Below are 20,080 nucleotides of genomic sequence, written 5' to 3'. Positions count from 1 at the left end.
CCACAATAAACAATTTTGGTACTTAGGGTCTACAATCTGGGTTCTGCAGCAAAATCAATTGAGAACCACCAGTCTAAACATCTGTCAAACTGCACATTTCCAAAGAGCTTGTACATCTGTTGTTTCTTTTAGATCTTAGCTGAAAGATTCTTTGCCTCTGATTAGCTTGAAAACATCTGTCCTAGGTTCATAATTAGTATATATTCTGCAGACCTGTTCACGCTTTGTCTCTAAAGAACAACACTGTGAACACCTGGCTTTATTGCACATTACCACAGGAGATTACAAAATATATAATGTAAATTCATTCATACGTCATTCTGTTTCTATTTACATGTAACTTCAGTTTGCACAAAATTAAGAGCATTTATTAATCAATAAACAGACAGGATTTAAGCAAACTGTTTGCTCACTTGCTGTTTCTGTGATAGAATTTAGGCAGAGTCAGTCCAGCAGCAAAGCTTCTATTCCAGTCCTATAATCCTCCGTGCAGAGGGGCTGATTACTGATTTACTGATTACAGTACTGCTGTGAAGGACATGATACCTGGCCATCCCAATAATGAGTCGGAGGCCTCAGAGGTCAGACTGTGGAAAATGACTGGTGCTGAGTCTAGACGAGAGAGCTGTCTTTCTCTTATCTCTGCAGAAGCCGCAGAAGCCTGGAAGAATCAAATCTCTCTATTAGTAGTTGCTGGCAAATTGTGGTGTTGGTGTAAATTCCGTAAATTCCTGTTAAAGGATTGCAAGGAAACTCGCCGCAATCACAGTGTCGTATAATAACGTATAATCAACTGAAAAAAAATTAAATGCTATATTGTATTTTTTGAGTACTCAAGCCACAGTGTAGAAACACTAGAGTTTTCATTTTAAACCAAGTGCCAATAAATGTTTTATAGATCAGCACCATTTTATAAAATGAATAATTCACACAAAAATGGAATAAAAAAAAAAAAAGAGAAAATTGTAAATTTTTCTAAAGCCTTTTACTGTGGAAACTGGAAACCAAAAGTAGAAATTTTGAATAATGTTCTCACTGCTGAGAACATTTTTAAATAAAATCATATTGCATATTGATCAGGATCTGTTAAGTTCAGATCAGTTTCGCTATAGATCTTACTCTCTGTTGTAACTCATACCCCCGGTTTCACAGACAAGGCTTAAGCCTAGTCCCAGACTAAAATGTAAGTCTGAGCTGTTTCAACTGAAAGAAACTTGCACTGACTGATCTTAAAATATACATCAGTGCCGTTGTTTTGTCTCAAGATGCACACCAGTAATGTTTTTTCTAAGTCAAGTCACCTTTATTTATAAAGCGCTTTATACAATACTGGCTGTGTCAAAGCAGCTTTACAGTGTTAAACAGGAACATTGTTATTGTTTTCTTGCATCATTAACAAACTGAGTCATTTGTCCAGCTAAAGTCAGTTCATTGTTGATTCAGTGATGTCCTCACCCAGTTCAGCTCTCTTCCAATAGTGTCTGTGCAATCAGTCAAGCGTCCCCAACTAAGCAAGCCAAAGGCAACAGTGGCAAGGAACCAAAACTACATCGGTGACAGAAATGGAGAAAAAACCTTGGGAGAGACCAGGCTCAGTCGGGGGGACAGTTCTCCCCTGGACTGACGAAACGAGCATGGTGTGGTTTAATTCCAGGCTGCAACACAGGTGCAGGGGTCTGTTTCCGGTGGTCTTGTGCCAATGGTTGTCTTCACAGGGGATCTGTCTCTGGGGCGCATTTAGTTGATAAGGCACATTTAAAAAAATAACTTAAATGTCTTAATTGAGCTATGGCCTAATCCTGGTTTAGTCTAAGCCCTGTCTGTGAAACCAGGCCTTAAACTACTAAAATCCCACTTACAAATCACTTGTGACTGATCACAAAACTGCAGTTTAGAATGTGCTAAAGAAAGATTAGAGATATGAGTAAATGTAAATTTTGTCCCCACATGATGCAATTGTATGGCATCAGAAGTCATAATATAGCATAAGAAACACAGGGCCTACTTTTGTTGTGCTATGGTGCTACTTTTATCGTGCTTTTTTGGAACTCGAAATCCTGCTCAAATACGTTGTATGGAAAAGAGCAGCTATGACATTGTGTTAAGTGTCTTATTTTATGCTCTAAGGAAGAAAGAAAGTCATGGGTTTAGAGCAACAGGATGAGTAAATTATTAATTTTTATCAGGATCATGGTCACCATGCTCACTGATGCATCTCTTGCAACTTGTGAATTGGAGTGACAAAAACAACATTCAAAAGGTCAAGCCTTTTAAAAGGTCAAAGCCATGTCTCGTCTAAATGTGTTTCTAATCGTGTTATGGTATAAGGTTAAATCGATGCTCTGATGTGTGATGGGATGTGTTGTTATTTCCTTCCTTTTCTTTATAGGAAAGTGCGAGACGCCACAGTAGTGGATATTAACATGCGAGTGGGTGTTCACTCTGGAAACGTTCTCTGTGGTGTGATTGGCCTCCAGAAATGGCAATATGATGTCTGGTCACATGATGTAACTTTAGCCAATCACATGGAAGCAGGTGGTGTACCTGGGTAAGCGATTGTGGGGTTTTTATTTAATTGTATGCTTAATTTTTTTATTACAGCTATTCATAATCATTTTCAGTTTGTAGAAGATGTGAAATTGTTAAGAATCTTTTGAGAAAAACGATAGTAATTGCAAGTTCTTGATGAATAGCCGAGTCCACATCACCTCAGTGACTCTTGAGCACTTGAATGGGGCATATAAGGTTGAAGATGGAGATGGCCAGGAACGTGATCCTTATCTAAAAGAGCATGGAGCTGTAACCTACTTAGTGATCAACCCAAAGGTATGAAGAACAAATAAACAGTCGCTGTTGTTTCTTTCAAGTCTAAAGCATTCTTTCAAAACCTAGCCATTATTGCCGATGCTGCTGTCATTATAAAATCTTGTGGCAATATATATCATGTTGCTAAGTTGTCCAAAGTACTTACAAAATGCAGCTGAGTAGGTTAAGTGAAGTTTGTCTAGACTGCGGACTTTTTTTTTTTTTAGGCAGAGAGAAAAAGTCCTCAGCATCACTACAGACCTAGACACACCATGGATGGGGCTAAAATGAGAGCTTCAGTGAGGATGACCAGATACCTGGAATCATGGGGTGCAGCCAAGCCTTTCGCCAACCTTCACCACAGAGACAGCATGACCAATGAGAACGGAAAAATCAACACTGCTGTGAGCTTTCCCATGAGACACCATGAACTCTACAATAGTGGTTCTCAACTGTCCTCTCTTTTTTTTTCTCCTTTTTTTTCATGGCCTAGATTTTAGAGTGGAGAAGTTAAACTGCTTAATGTACAAAAGTAAATAAAAATGTCCTTAAATTAATATTAAAAATATATTACAAATGACCAATTGACACTTTTGAGGATTAATAAATAGCAGCAGAAGATTCCTTCTTGGTAAACACTTGGTAAAATTAATATACAAGTGAGGTAAATCAGCCTTTAATGTTAATAACAAAAATAAATAAATAAAAGTACTATTGTAGCGATGTACTTATATAGTTAGTTTCATCCATTTCCAGTTCAAGACCCACGAGTCCCATATGCAAATGTAATATATGTACATATATTACGCTTCCATATATGAAATAGATTGTCACATGAAGTAAAAACATATGAAACCTATTAGAAATTAGAAAAATGTTATATATTAACATTATATATATATATAGCCCATACAAATGTGTTTATGTTTGTGTCATACATTTTTGGACATACAGTGGAGATCAAAATTAGAGAGCAATCTATAAATACTTTGCAGAAATATTGTTATTCTTTATGTAATAGGAATATTAGCTGTGGGTATTCCACTGTTCTACTAATATTTGTACAAAATAACCAGAGAATTTCAATTAAAAAAACTGTCCTTCTACTCCTGTTAGGATAACTTCAAACAGGACTTAGCAGTGACCTTGAAATTTAGGAAATTGTAGGTTGTTCTATAATTTTGATCTCCACTGTATGTCATGTACATGTATATCCATCCTAAAACCTGTCAATACAGGTTGATATCATATAAATAAATATAAATGTATTTTAAAAAATATTACAAAAACATATATGAACAGCTTTTGTTCTTGTGACTTTTTTTTTAGATGTCTCTGCTGCTAAAATTACTCACCACCTACTCTTTTCTTATTAACAGGATGTGCCCATGGGCCAGTACCACTTTCAGAGGCGTTCAGAGAGGTGATTTAACTTCTGTATATTTTTTTTCCAGCAGTAACATTGAGCATACTAAAGGGAAGTTATGTTACAGTAGTTGACGTATTTCATCTGTTCTAAATCCTAGTGATCCTAGTTTTGACCTTTTTGTAATAAACATAGTATTTAAATACATACAGTAGGATGAATATGTATAGAATGAATTGAAATGGTAAAGATATTTCATGTTTATGAATGTATGCCAAAGAGCCTTCTAGATAGAGTCATTAATATGTCAATGTACTCCTCAGAATAAAATCTCAGAAGAAACGTTTTGAGGAGGAACTCAATGAGAGGATGATTCGAACTTTTGATGGGATCAGTTCTCAAAAGTAGGTCACCTCATATCTCTGCTTTATTTGCCCATTATGTTTAATGTTCCAGTTCTGTGTTGGTTGGTTTTATCTATCCGTATCTTTTTTTCCATAGACAATGGCTCAAATCAGAGGACATTCAGAGAATATCTTTGTTTTTCCACAATAAAACATTGGAAAAAGAGGTAAGCACTGATACTTTGTAAGCTAATGTTAATTTGAACTAGAGTCATCCATAGTTTATTAATAATATGTCACCATATCAATAATTGAAATATAAACCTGTTTGTTGTCACCCACGATAAGACAAGACGAATCAGTCAACTAAATAAAAAAAAGACCAAATTGTTAGATCCTGTATGAGAACAGTATGTCCTTTCCCTGCAGTATAGAGCAACGACCCTGCCGGCCTTCAAATATTATGTCACCTGTGCCTGCTTGATATTCATCTGCATTTTCATTGTGCAGATCCTGGTTCTGCCAAAGTAAGTTTGTTCATCTTCTGTACCTGTTTCACAGTGCATGACAACACAAGAAATGTAATAGAAGGATTTAAACAATGCAATCTGTATCCAAATAGAAATATTTTAACATAGAATTCTTAACTTCTACTGACTTATGTTTATTTCTATTACAAAAGGTCTCTATTTAAGTCTTCACTGTTGTGAACTGGAGATGTCAGGATGAATTTGTGAGCGAGAACACCTGTTCTCACTTTCTTCCGTTTGTGATTTAAGACACCATGTGCTTTCTGTCTATTTCAGAACTGCAATATTGGGAATATCATTTGGAATGTCTTTCTTAATTCTGTCTGTGGTTCTGCTCATTTGCTTCATTGGACATTTTTTGGTAAGTGCCAATGGAATCTAGTGTTTACTTTCAAAATAATTTAACACTATTTTAGCAAAAGCCAATCATTCATTTCAAACAAGACAATTCCTACTTGAAGTTTGGTACATTACATTACATTGCCATTTGTTATTTTGGAAGAAAAAATATATAATATGCACACATACAGAAACTTTAGGCAGGTGCTTGATCAAATGAAGTGCTTCACTATAAGTAAACAAAAATCGGCACACTGCCACTGCTGCTCCCAAAGATCAATATATTAAAATAAACACAACGTTTCGACCCTAAGGTCCACAGAAATAGTCTTATAGGAACTTGACTGGTATGACTGATAAGCATTTGCTGTATTTACAAAACATATGGCTATATGGTACTGTAAGCAGGCCGAATATGTAATACAGAATGTTAACTGGGTAAAGAGATACATGAAATTAAGCGAAAAAATAAAATAAATATATACACAAAAAAAAAAAAAACAGTAAATACCAGTGAATGAATTTAAAAGACTTTGGGATGAGATTTGAAAGAAAATAGACACTTATTTATCGTTACATACTGGCACAGACTATACGCCTATAGAAATACAGTATTTACTTTATAAGCATGATTGTTGGGCATTTACAGTATTTACAAAACATATGGTAGCTACTTTAAGTAATATAATAATACAGAACATTAATTAAATAAAGAGATATATAACATGAAGGGGACATAACAATGAACTTAATAATAATATTATAATAATATACACATATTAAATAAAAAAGAAACAATCAGTGAATGGATTTAAAAAGTGGGATGGGATGGATGAAAATGTTTTCTTGTACGCTTATATTATTTTATGTACGTATTCTTTTGACATTTATTGGCAATAAACTTCATTTGAATCCTGTCTATACTGTACATTGTGTGGCCATGACATAAGGATGCCTTTACCTCGACAAAATGATCTCATGGCCGCCACTAGTTAATACTGTATGTCATGGCCTCAACATATTATGACATTTCCGCAATTTAATATCTTGTGGCCACAACATATTTTCATGACATATTAACCCACAGGTTTATATGTCATGGCCATGACAAAACCAAGTGCATGTAGATTCAGCACAATTAAACACTTCTTTTTCACAACAAGGGTAGAGCAGTGGTTTTGACCCTATTTTACTTTGGACAAAAATGTAAACGGCGATTAATGTAGTTTAATGGATTGTATTTTCTTTTGCCTTAATTTTTATTTTATTTTTTATTTTTTGGAGTTACTGCCTTTAGTGAAGAAGAAAAAATATGGGAAGCATTTTCTCCTCCCTTTTAAAACTTGATAAATACATTTCTGTCATGACAACCCTTGGAGGGATTGGCATGGTAATGTACATGACAATGTTAATGCATTTGGTCTAGACGGAATAGATCTGCTACGCTGCTGCAGAGCAAGTACCGAGACTTGCTACTGCCAATACGTCCACAACATGCTGTCACAACCCACCAGTTGAGAATAACTGGTGTAGAACGCAAATATATGTCACTGCTAAATTCCTCATCTGTTGAGAGTGCAAGGACTAGATGAAAGAATCTAGATATATATCATGATTATATATTATACATAATCACTAACAATATATCATGATTTATATATTATACATAATCACTGACAATCTTCCATTAAAATCTAATTGATCTTTGTTCTTACAGTATAAAGAAGTAACAAATTATAACAGAGTTTAGAATTGATGTTTTCAGGTTGGTGCTAAGGTCATGTTCATTGTGTAAATGTTGGAAGGTCTTATGCTTGTTTAATACTGTGATAGTTATTTTGACTCAGCTCTTAGGTAGCTTTATTTATTATTTTCGAAAGCATCGACCACAGTAAGATTTCCCAAATGTACAAGAAAAGAAAACTGGTGCGTGAAATGAAGTGAATCATGTGTTTGTTCTCCACCATGACCTTGTGATGACAGTCTGATGAGAATGTGTTATGCAGAGTTCCCAAGGCATATCACAATACAATTCATCCAACCAACCACATCATTCAGCATTACACTAATGTAATATATGTTCTATTGCCAGGGGTGCACATACGTTTTTCAGCCTGGTTCTCATAAGAGAACCTGGAGATTTGGTTTGGTCCTCACACTGCACATAGTGTAACCCATTAAATACAACTATAAAAAAATGTATTAATCGTAGTGATAATATTGTTGCATTTTATTTCGTTTTTTTTTTTAATGATTAAATAAAGTGTCATAATACTATTATATTTTAAAATAAAATGGGAGTATTAAATACAAATACAACAATTTTATAGTAAACTTAAAAATAAAATGCTAATATTTACTTCTTTTTTAAAGATGAAGTTTCATCATTTTCAAACTTCAAACCAGAAGGCTTTTATTTTGGCGGTTTGCCGGCAAGTAAGTATATGCGCTTCCGCGTTTAGCGCTGCCGACTGAAGAGCATCAGTGAATGAAATGTCACAGTTTTGCATTGTGCTTTGAAAACGGCAGCGGGTAGCCTAGATTAATTTATCTATTCAGTTTGAATAGAAATCTTGTACAGTATTACAGTTTGTCGATCTAAAATGGTAATTGTGCATTAACAGCTGTCAACCATGTCTGTACGCAAATGCACTGTCAGAACTTATTTACACAGTGCATTTTTTATTTTGGTCGCGCATGCGCACCTGCTTGCCACTTATGTGCACCCCTGTCTATTGCATATTTAATATATGATTTTATTATAATAAATTATACTGAAGACAAATTAGTTTAGAGACAATTTCTGTTCATCTTTTTAATTCTATTAATAAAAGATTTTACTGATTTTATCTGCATTTTTTAATTTTTTTAATTTTTTTTATTCATGTTGACCAACAATAGCATTGCGATAAGACGGCCTCCACATCTTGGCTCTGGATCCTTAGATCCTCAGAATTCATCGCTAACAAGCCCTGGCCACGCATCACCATCACCATGGCAACCACAGTCCTCATCCTGATCATGGCCATCTTCAATATGGTATGTCAACCACAATGATCCAGGACATTTAATATGAAAACCTTTGTGCTTATGGTCATACAAATAAGACACTGAGATGTTCCCTAATTGGATCACACACACATTACATTACGGGCCTTGACCACAGTAGTCTGACATGCGTTATTGCAGAGTTTCTTGGCAGAGATTTGTGTCCATCTGTGCCCTGGCTGCAGAGGGCTGTTTGGCCTTCAGATTTGGCCATTCCACTTGTGGCATATGTCACTGTTTGTAAACAAACATGAAACAAATTTGTCGATTTCAATCTTATATTTTTCTGTCATTTAAAAAAAAAAAAAAATCTAATTAGGATTCTCACCAACCGTGTGAGAATTGTACATACAGTGTACATATAATTTGTGAGTATCGTTCTAAGCTCAGAGCTGCAGAAAGAGTATGGCGCAAATCACAAAATCCTACTGACCTTAATGTATATCGATCACTTCTCTCTTCATTCTCTGCTAATGCCTCCACTGCTAAAAGGACATACTATCACAACAAAATTAACAATTCGCCTAACTCTCGCATGCTCTTTAAAACATTTTCCTCCCTCCTTTGTCCTCCTCCTCCCCCTCCTTCATCAACTCTAACAGCTGACGACTTTGCCACATTCTTCATTCATAAAATTACAAACCTCGGTGCACAATTTGCAACACCACAAACTGTCAAACTCATCTTACCAGCAAACATACACTCGTTTTCATCCTTTTCTCCACTCTCTGAGGCAGAAGTCTCTAAACTATATATATATATATATATATATATATATATATATACACACACACCTTGCTACGTGTACTGCGTTAGGCTAACCGAGACTTGTCATTTGCACTTATATATTGTTGCTCTTTTGTTAGTTTTGACTGCTTTTATTGTCCTCATTTGTAAGTCGCTTTGGATAAAAGCATCTGCTAAATGACTAAATAAATAAATAAAATAAATAATTTAAAGAATAGAATGTCATTGTGATGTAACTTAATTGCATAATCTATTGCATGATCATCTGCTTGAACAAATATCTCTCTCTCTCTCTCTCTCTCTCTCTCTCTCTCTCTCTCTCTCTCTCTCTCTCTCTGTGCATTTCTTAAAAAAAACAAAAAACATTTTATTCATCTCTTGCAGTTCTTTGTAGAGGACAACCTAACATCCACAGATGCTGTTTATAATGCATCAAATGAGACACTTCTTCAGCCTGATGGACATCCTATATCTTACCTGGACAATAACACATTCTACCTTCCTGTGAGTTAACTATATTGCTGTTTGTCTTTTTTATAAACAGAAAAGGTAGCTGGCTGCACACTGAGTCCAATGAAGACTGAATAGGTCTAGAAAAACATAATTTATTTTATAAATTGAATGTTTTTTTGCTATTTTTTATAAAATCAAAAAGCTCTTCAGATGGACCTTCATACTGTATATGTGAAGATTAAATGTGGAAATAGTATGTGTCCTTTCTTTGACTTTTGACCAGCATTATACGTAACATGAAATAGCATTCATTAGAAACAGCAAAAACAGAAATGTCCTCTCACTTTCAACTGCTTTTATTTCTAGCAAATTTCTTGCTGTGTAAATTGTGTAAATTATAATATTTACAAAATTATATTTAAAATACAGTATGCTGAAAATGGGATGCTTCATTTTCTGCTGAAATAATAATAGCAAGTAATTAACTACAAAGGACTCATTTGTGATTTTGTGCAATGAGGTAGTTCATATTTTAATATATAAAAAAAAAAATACTATTGGAACCTATGTGGAATTACTGTTAACAAATGCATTTCAGGCGAAGAGTTTTCTTGAACATATACTCAATGCATTATACAATATAGCATCAATTTATCAATAGCTATTTTTTCTAACTTCATGAAAAACTATTCAGTGTGATGGTCATTTTGCACATCTGAACTCTTTATCAACACGGATGTTGTTGTTATAGGATTATGATTTCATGATTTATGCAGCTTAATACAGTTTTTCAAATAGGGATTTAATTACCTAATTACACAATGCTGAAATATTTGCAATGTGCAACATTATCTTGCTTTTTCTCCTTTAATTTTGTTTCATAACCTTTGGAAAGATGTTTTAGTGGTAATACATACAGAAATAAAAATTTGCCAGATAAATGCAGTTCAGCCTGAAGAAAAGTCATTGAACACAATTCAAAGTTTAACAAGTTGCATAGCTTTTTAGTAGATATAGAATATCTGACTGATATTGTTTTTGATCCATGTATGTCTTATCACCATTGATTCAATTATAGTTTGTTTAGTAAGAACATAAGTGGAGTTTTCTCAGTCACAGTACAATATTTATGATTTCCGTGTTTTTCTGCCATTAGTATTTTATCTATAGCTGTATTCTGGGCCTGATTTCCTGCTCAGTGTTTCTGAGGATCAACTATGAGCTGAAGATGCTCATCATGCTAACAGCCGTGGTGCTCTACAGCGTCATCATACTTCAAACACACGCATTTCTGCTGGATGAGTACAGTAAATTCCTCTACAAAACCGAGATCCTGGATAGGTGAGAACTTGTTATCTACACTATATGGTCAGAATTATGTAGGGAGCAATGCACTAATATGTGGTTGGGCATTGACATTAATAGAAAGTTTGTCCTTCCTGTACTTCTAAATATAACAACTTCCATTCCTCTGGTAAGGCAACTGAAACATGGCTGCATAGATTTTCGGACAAAAACATTTTGCAGTCAGCATTTAAATGTTTTTTTTTATTTATTTATTTTTTTAAGTTAGTCATGTCCACACCAGACTCGGTGAACCATTTCTTTAGGATCGTACTTTGTGTGGTCATTATCATGCTGGAACAGAAAACAGCTCTCCACAAACTGTTGCCACAATGTGCAAAGTACATCACTGGATTTAATGGCCCCTATAAACAGAAGTGAGTGTCTACATACTTCTGGCCATATATTGTATCAACTTCAACATTAAATCTAAAAAACAAAAACAATACAAAATGCAAAAAATACAAAATAAGTAAATTAACAGTAAACGTATGGTGTAGCTAGTCAAATCTGCTTTCATATGGTAATCAAAGGTAACCATGTGCATATTTATATGATGACAGGATATTTAGTGTCAAACAATAAATACAATAATACAAAAACTCTTGCTATGTTTGGCTCATTTATCCCAAAACTAGCACAACAAAAGAACATTTGGATTCGCTTCATGCACAACAGTTTCCTGAAGATTACAGATTTTGTTCTAGAAATCAGAGTTGGATGTTGAAAATAAATCACTGAACCAGCACAGTCACTTCCTGCTAATTGACAGCTGGGGTGGACATGGTCTGCTAGCCATCCTGCGTACAGATGACATGATTTGTTACAAACTTATGTAGTGATGCTGACAAGTCTTATATCTCTCTCTGTCTCTCATCAAAACAAGGCCAGGAGTTCTAAAAGACTTGAAAACTATGGGCTCTGTGTCTCTCTTTATATTCTTCATCACCCTGCTTGTTCTAGCTAGACAGGTGAGATATCTTTTTAAAGCCAAATTACAGTTGCTCATTTATAGATTATAATAGATTTATAGATTTGCTCTGTATGGTGATTATAACTGAAATAGCGCTGTGACCTCCAGTCTCTTTACCTCTGTGTCCTCTTGTAACAGAATGAATATTACTGTAGGTTGGATTTCCTGTGGAAGAACAAGTTCAAGAAAGAATGTGAGGAGATAGAAACCATGGAGAATCTTAATCGTGTTCTGCTGGAAAACGTTCTGCCAGCCCATGTAGCAGAGCACTTTCTGGCCAGGAACTGGAAGAACGAGGTAAGAATGTAGATAGAAAGACCAACTAAAGATCTAGCCTATACTGCAATTTGTATGCACCCCAAATTCACATGGTTAAAATAGTATGAGCTTCCATACTTCAAAGTAACCACAATACTGTGGTATATATTCAGAAAAGAGACTCTTGCACTACAAATTTTGTCTTCATACCTTCATACTGGCTTACATCATACTTAAAAGTATATACTTAATCAGCACAGACAAACTTTTTGTACTTGAAGGACTATAGGTAATGAGATTAAAAGCACATCTAGCAATAACTTGAATTGAGATGCTTGGAAGTGCTTGACAACTGACAGTTGTTGTTTTCTTCTGTTTAAATTATAGCTTTGAAAAAAAAAATCTTTTGAGATTATGACTTTTAAATAATGCTGTCTGTTCGAAAGTCAGTCCTTGGATATGCATGGCTGAGTTTCCTTTTCTCTGTGAATGACAGGATCTGTATCACCAATCATATGACCTGGTGTGTGTGATGTTTGCTTCTATTCCGGACTTCAAAGAGTTCTACACAGAATCAGATGTAAACAAGGAGGGACTTGAGTGCCTCAGACTACTCAACGAAATCATTGCAGACTTTGATGAGGTAACGTATTGCTTCTTTGGGTACTTTGTAGAAAAAAAAAAGTTGTTTCCTTTTTTACCCTTTAACTTTTTTCATATTGAAGTGTACTTTGAACTTACTGTAGTGTGCAAATTCTGCTTGCTTGCTATGGAATTGTATTAGCCCATGAAATTCATCTTATTATGTCCAAAATAAATGTTATTACCATGGTGCAATCCTTTTTCACAAAGCAGTTTTGATGGTTGTTTGATGTTAACTTTGCTATGGTTATGTTGTCTTTCCTGTGTAGTTGCTCTCTAAGCCAAAGTTTAGTGGAGTGGAGAAGATAAAGACCATTGGAAGCACATATATGGCAGCCACTGGGCTTAATGCCACACCAGGACCAGAATATATACAGGTATCAGAAATGTGTGCAATCAGTCATCTGTGAAATTTTACAAATCTTTCATGTGAATCAGCTGCAGTTTGCATCCTAATTATTTATTTATTTATTTGACTCTGTGTACTTTTATTAATCTAAAATCATTTTCTTTTAATTCTTGTAAAATTTTGGTGGTCCACCTCTACCCTTCGAATAAAGATTTTATTTTTTATATAATAATACTGTATCTTAATTTCAATTGGACAGCAATACATGAAATTTGGCATATTACAATAACCTGTATATCACCATCTGCAGGTATTAATCATGGACCCGTGATAGCTGGGGTGATTGGAGCTCAGAAGCCCCAGTATGACATCTGGGGCAACACAGTGAATGTAGCAAGCAGAATGGACAGCACAGGAGTGCTGGGCAAAATACAGGTAAGATTTATTATTATTATTATTATTAGGGGCCAAGCACCAAAGGCCATTGTAATTGTTACAATGGCCTAGGATCATCAATCTCCACATAAAACTGATCGGGCAGACCAAACCGTAAATTGTAGAGACTTGAAACTTGGGAGGGATTGTAGTACTCACACTGCCTACTTTTGCGAACTAGTCCTAAGTTTTTCACCTGTTTGGAACCAAACCAGTGTAGAAAGATTCTCTGGAGAGTGAATATCAATAATTATAAAAAAAAAACAACTTTCGACTCACTATCACATAGGGACGCCAAAATGTTAAAAAGGGGTAGGGGGCCACTTTTACTAAAATGGCTATAACTTTTGAACGGAATCACACATCTTCGCCAAACTCAGAAAAGTTATGTAAGATCTTAATCTGAGGTCACATGAAAAAAAAAATTGCGGAGCTTGGCCACTTGCTGGCACTATGACAGGGAAAAACATAAAAATGGCTATAACTATGCAACCATTTGTCCTATTAACATGAAAATTGGTATGCAGTGTCTTGGTCCAAAGTGCTACAAGTGTCTATAAGGAAATTTGCGTATCTCAAAAAATGAATTTTGAGCACCTATTAGACAACATTAATGGAGGTCGATCGGAATGAAACTCAGTGTGTGTGTTTGACTCATGGCCCTAAAGGTCTGTGAGAAATTTGAAAGAAATCGGCCACTGGGGGGGTGATATCACATTTTTTCAAGGGCGTAAACAATTGGATATTGGATAATCGATCTCGAAAAAACTACTTCAGTACAATTCTCTGGACTCTTTACGTCAATAATTATCAAAAAAAAAAGTTGAACTTTATCCTTTGGTTAGCTATAACGGAGTCGTTTAGAAAAGGGGTGTGTCCAAATATACCCGAAAGCCTTATCCACCTTTTTCTTGTCGTAAAAATGGGCGTGGCCATTTGTAAATTCTATGGGTCTGGCTTCCGGTCTCATCTGCGTCCACTCCGTCCAGCTATTTTTAGCTGAACAAAACAGTTCGTTTTGCTGCTTGATATTGAAAGTTGGTGTGTCTTATAAAGGTTCAACTTTACACTTTGTTTAGCTATAAGAGGGTCGTTTTTAAAAGGAGTGTGGCCAAATATGCCCAAAAGCCTATATAACCTAAATGAAAATTCAAAACTTCATGAAACTAGGTGAGCACATGTGATAGATGGTTCTAAACAAGCATGCAAAGTTTTATAGAAATTCGACTATAGGTGGCGCTATAACAGCATAAACGTTAGAAATCATATTTTTTTTCCTATGGTAAATTACCTGGATTTGCCAAAATCATTGATTTAGGTGGTTACAGGCTTGCTAAATAATGTAATATATTTTTTCATATGCGCTTAAATGCCTTAAAGTGCTTCTTCTTCTTCTTCCGCTCTGGAAGTCTATGCCAGCCCATGCAGCCCATAGAACCACTTGCAGGAAAGTTATGAAGCTAATGAACCGGAAGTCTCACCCATAGGCTTACTTCCGCGTTGAAGAAAAAGGTGGATAAAGCCTAAATGAAAACTCAAAACTTAGCGAAACTAGGTGAACCCAATCTGATTTTAAACAAGCATGCTAAGTTTTATGGAGCTCGGACCACAGGTGGCGCTATAATAGTTAAAAATGCTTCAAAAACACTGTATTTCTATGGTGAATTACCTCAAATTGCAGAACATTTTCTTACATTTACACATACACTAGATCTTCACATCGTATGATCGATCTCCTCATTCTGAACAACTTTGCCTCTAGGACCACTGCTGTCAAGGTTCAACTTTACACTTTGTTTAGCTATAAGAGGGTCGTTTTTAAAAGGAGTGTGGCCAAATATGCCCAAAAGCCTATATAACCTAAATGAAAATTCAAAACTTCATGAAACTAGGTGAGCACATGTGATAGATGGTTCTAAACAAGCATGCAAAGTTTTATAGAAATTCGACTATAGGTGGCGCTATAACAGCATAAACGTTAGAAATCATATTTTTTTTCCTATGGTAAATTACCTGGATTTGCCAAAATCATTGATTTAGGTGGTTACAGGCTTGCTAAATAATGTAATATATTTTTTCATATGCGCTTAAATGCCTTAAAGTGCTTCTTCTTCTTCTTCCGCTCTGGAAGTCTATGCCAGCCCATGCAGCCCATAGAACCACTTGCAGGAAAGTTATGAAGTTTGTCACTGATAGATGACAGTCTCAACATTAACCACAGCAAATTTGGTGTCCCTTATTCAAACTCTTTAGTGCCACCATTTGTCCAAATTTGCACTCATGTTTATGCTAATAACTTTTCAACCGAAAAAAAAGAAATGTTGAACTTTACCATTTGGGTATCTATAACAGGGTCTTTTAGAAAAGGGGTGTGTCCAAATATACCCAAAAGCCTATAAAGCCTAAATGAAAACTCAAAACTTCACGAAACTAGGTGAGCACATGCGACAGGTGATTCTGAACAAGCACGCAAAGTTTCATGCAGATCGGACCACAGGTGGCAATATAATAGTTAAAAAGGCTTCAAAAAAACTATATTTATATGGTAAATTACCTCAAATTGCAGAAAATGTTCATATATTCACGTATACACTAGATCTTCACATCGTATGATCGATCTCCTCATTCTGAACAACTTTGCCTCTAGGACCACTGCTGTCAATCTAATTCTTCTTTAAATATTTGACATTATTAAAAAAAAAATACTTTTGCGAACTACTGTAGGTTTTACACTTAACCTCAAAAAAAATAAATAAATCTGCAGTACCGTTCTCTGGACTCTCTAAGTCAATAATTATCAAAAAATGTTGAACTTTCCCCTTTGGATAGCTATAACGGTCATTTAGAAAATGGGTGTGGCCAAATATACCCCCAAAGCCTATAAAGTCAAAACTCAAAACTTCACAAAACTGGATGAGCACATGCAGTACAATTCTCTGGATTCTGTAGGTCAGTGATACTAAATAATGTAATATATTTTTTCATATGCGCTTAAATGCCTTAAAGTGCTTCTTCTTCTTCTTCCGCTCTGGAAGTCTATGCCAGCCCATGCAGCCCATAGAACCACTTGCAGGAAAGTTATGAAGTTTGTCACTGATAGATGACAGTCTCAACATTAACCACAGCAAATTTGGTGTCCCTTATTCAAACTCTTTAGTGCCACCATTTGTCCAAATTTGCACTCATGTTTATGCTAATAACTTTTCAACCGTAAGGTCTAGAAAAAAAAAAAAAAAAATGTTCCTCCGATTCCTTGGCTCATGCCGAGTTGAATGGACACCAAAATGTAAAATTCTACTGGTCAAGACTTTTCACAATTTTTAATAGATCGAAAAACCTACATTTTCGAACTTGTCCTAGATGGTTTGTTTGTCTGATTTTCACTAAAATTGTCTCAGATCATCTTCAGACCATGCTGGCAAAAAGTTATCAAAAGCTGTTTGATACCCCCATCCATTCTCAAAAACCGTGTAAACGAATTAGATGAAAAGCTCAGCAAATCGGAAATGGGGCTATATCTCTCCAACGCTTTGTCATATCCAGACCTAACCTGGTGTGTCTTATGATAATCATGACCTGAGGTTACTTGCACAGTTTCACTAGTGGTCTGGAGGTATGACAAATGGTAATTTTTGCTTATAACTTCTGAACGCTTTTGCCAAAAATCACAAGACTTGTCTATTTAGATTCAGAACAGCATGCCGAGTCGAAAGATACCCAATTTTCCTATGTTGGGTGTCGGCCATTTTGAATTTAGTTTCAAAATGTAACATTTTATGAACGTATTGCTGCAAAACTCGATATGTTTTTTTCAGCACCATGCTCTGAAGGTATACTCAAAAAGTTTGATGTCAGCTTGTGGTCAAAAATTATAATGAAATTTAAAAAAATGCTAATAGCTTTCAAAGATTTTTGTCTATTGTCATGTGACTGGTCTTGATAGATTCCTTGGATCATACCGAGAACATTTATACCAATTATGCCATAATCGGCCGAACTTCCTGTCATAAACCAGAAAATCATATTACTAGTGATTATATTTATGATTTTTCAGCCATTTTTACTAAAATCATCCTAAAATGGCTTTAATTACTCATTGTTGCAGTTGGTCTGATGCTCCATGCCATGCTTCACTCCTCATTTTGCCTGTGTTGTGCTTGGCCCCTTAATTGCTGCTTGCAGCTATATTTATTATTGTTATTATTATTAACTGTAAAGAACCATTGTTTGCTTCTTTATTGTTTTTAAATGTTTAAATTGCCTCAAATCCTTTTACGAGATGTTTGATTACAATAAAAGTAACTGTGTAAAACCAGTGGCATTCTAGTTAGGAGAATGCTCATGCTTTGAACAACGTGCAGTACAGTGACTCATTAATCCATTTAATCTGTCTCCCCTCCACCAATAAGCTGGTGTGTGGTGGGCATTCTGGCGCACTATGGCTGCCGTCGCATCATCCAGGTGGATGCTGCACACTGGTGGTGGACGAGGAGATACCCCCTGACAATGTAAAGCGCTTTGAGTGCCTAGAAAAGCGCTATATAAATGTAATGAATTATTTAATTCCTTTGTGTGTGTCTGCAGGTTACAGAAGAGACGAGTCGTATCTTGCAGACATTAGGCTACATGTGCACATGCAGAGGAATTATAAATGTAAAAGGGAAAGGAGAGCTCAAAACATACTTCGTCCATACTGAGATGAGCCGGTCTTTATCCCAGGGGAATGTAATGCCATGAATCATAGCAACAAATGTGCAATGAACTGCAAACATCCACAAACGGGAATAAAAGAGACATTTGTAAATAACTGTGCCTAGTTTAGATGCACGGAGTATTGGATGTATTGAAAGTGATACCATTTCTACTGTATCTCATAGGCAGGGTTTGTGCACAGGGTACTACTGTAATTATGGTAGCAATTATTTTGTATGAAAATCAAATACAACAAAAAGTGTTTTGATGTTTTAATGCCATTGCTTTACTTTCTCTTTTTTAAAAACTTTATAAAATTTTATATGTAATTGTCTTTCTGAGGGCATCTTTATTTTTAAGACATTGAGTTTTTGATATACTGTAGTTACATATTACAGGAATAAGCTAGCACTTAGACGTTTCTGTGTTGTGTCACTAACATGCTGTGCATGATGTGTCACATATTTACACCAAGGGCATATAGATATAGCTTTGGAAAGTAGGGACATATCCCTATGTGAGTTATGAATGCAATATAGTATTCTATATCAGTGTCTGTTTCATGTTTTCATTCATAAAGAAAATACTTTTATTCCCCCTTCACACATTTAATTAACATAAGGTGTACAAAGTTGTTCTTTGCAACCTCTGTGCACCTTCTTTGATCAGTGGACCACTGCCATCAAGTCCTGAGTGGTGTTTGTATATTTTCTCTGTTTTATTGTCACAAGTGGACAAAAAATCAGCTAAAACAGCAGTAAAAAAAGTATTTTTTTCTGAACTTTATATTTATCCCTTAATGTATTTATTGTTCAGTTGTAGTTGGCCAAATGAAAGAGGTCTTAACTCTGTAAAGCCTGACATATGAAATAATAGTAGGAAGAGTTTATTAAATCTTTAGACAAAATCTTAGTTATATGATCAAATCTCTGTAGTTTTTTATTGTGGGGGCTAAACATATAACACAATGCAATACAATGATGATTGAGAGTTGAACAAGCCAAATAAATGATCCTCAGAAGCCTGATGTATCATATTTGATACATTTTAATGTGATTTTTATTTTATTTGATGTACAGATAATCAATTAATCTAAGTTGCCTCTGTCCAGTGTGTTCATCTCAAAATATTATAAATTATTATAAATAATATACTAATATTATAAATTATTATAAATAATATACTATACAAATGTTATTGTACTCATTTGTAAGTTGCTTTGGATAAAAGTGTCTGCTAAATGACTAAATGTAAATGTAAATTACTAACAAATGTTATTTTTTTACATTTAAAAATCACAGCAAAAGGTTTCACAGCAAAAAAAGACGTGTACCACAACCGAAAGGACGTTTTTAGAATTATACTAAAAGGCCTTTTACTTTAAAAATGTAAACACTATTAGAGGGCATGTAGATTGTGTACAACAGGTTTTTCAGCCAAGGTTTGATCATGTAGAAAATTTAGAGACCTTAGAAATATGTGTATCAAATATGATACAGTAGGCTTTAATAGAGCTAGGGTGGCTGTGTGTCTCTGGTTCTAAACTGTGCACAATTTAAGTTAGAAGTTAGTCACTATAGGGGCCTCATTTATAAAATGTTGCGTATAAACCGTCCTAAATTTGTTCTAAGATCATTTCTCAAAAGTGTGTATCAAATCAAATTTTACCCATGGTTTGCACTGACGATTCATGTGACTCTAAGTGCATCTTCAAATGAACAGAATTGTAAACTTTATAGTGAAAAGGGGAACTTT

General features: G+C 35.1%; 1 protein-coding gene across 1 annotated transcript in view; it reads left to right on the top strand.

The window, feature by feature from the left end:
- The window catches only part of LOC107664610 (adenylate cyclase type 2-like), a 147,939-nt gene extending 129,337 nt beyond the window's left edge, over positions 1 to 18,602 (top strand). Inside the window, exons 10-24 of the mRNA XM_016455228.1 lie at positions 3,033 to 3,209; positions 4,185 to 4,228; positions 4,495 to 4,575; positions 4,673 to 4,742; positions 4,945 to 5,042; positions 5,322 to 5,406; positions 8,286 to 8,423; positions 9,564 to 9,683; positions 10,789 to 10,973; positions 11,863 to 11,947; positions 12,088 to 12,246; positions 12,704 to 12,850; positions 13,119 to 13,239; positions 13,410 to 13,633; positions 18,218 to 18,602. Coding sequence (XP_016310714.1) covers positions 3,033 to 3,209; positions 4,185 to 4,228; positions 4,495 to 4,575; positions 4,673 to 4,742; positions 4,945 to 5,042; positions 5,322 to 5,406; positions 8,286 to 8,423; positions 9,564 to 9,683; positions 10,789 to 10,973; positions 11,863 to 11,947; positions 12,088 to 12,246; positions 12,704 to 12,850; positions 13,119 to 13,239; positions 13,410 to 13,633; positions 18,218 to 18,370 — 1,887 coding nt within the window. The 3' untranslated portion in view covers positions 18,371 to 18,602. The remainder of the gene's footprint in view (positions 1 to 3,032; positions 3,210 to 4,184; positions 4,229 to 4,494; positions 4,576 to 4,672; positions 4,743 to 4,944; positions 5,043 to 5,321; positions 5,407 to 8,285; positions 8,424 to 9,563; positions 9,684 to 10,788; positions 10,974 to 11,862; positions 11,948 to 12,087; positions 12,247 to 12,703; positions 12,851 to 13,118; positions 13,240 to 13,409; positions 13,634 to 18,217) is intronic.
- The last annotated feature ends 1,478 nt before the right edge of the window (positions 18,603 to 20,080 follow it).

The sequence above is a fragment of the Sinocyclocheilus anshuiensis genome, unplaced genomic scaffold, assembly GCF_001515605.1.
Source record: "Sinocyclocheilus anshuiensis isolate Anshui unplaced genomic scaffold, SAMN03320099.WGS_v1.1 scaffold621, whole genome shotgun sequence".
Taxonomy (NCBI): Eukaryota; Metazoa; Chordata; class Actinopteri; order Cypriniformes; family Cyprinidae; genus Sinocyclocheilus; species Sinocyclocheilus anshuiensis.
Note: the sequence above shows the minus strand (reverse complement) of the source record. Positions and strands in the feature narration are given on the sequence as shown.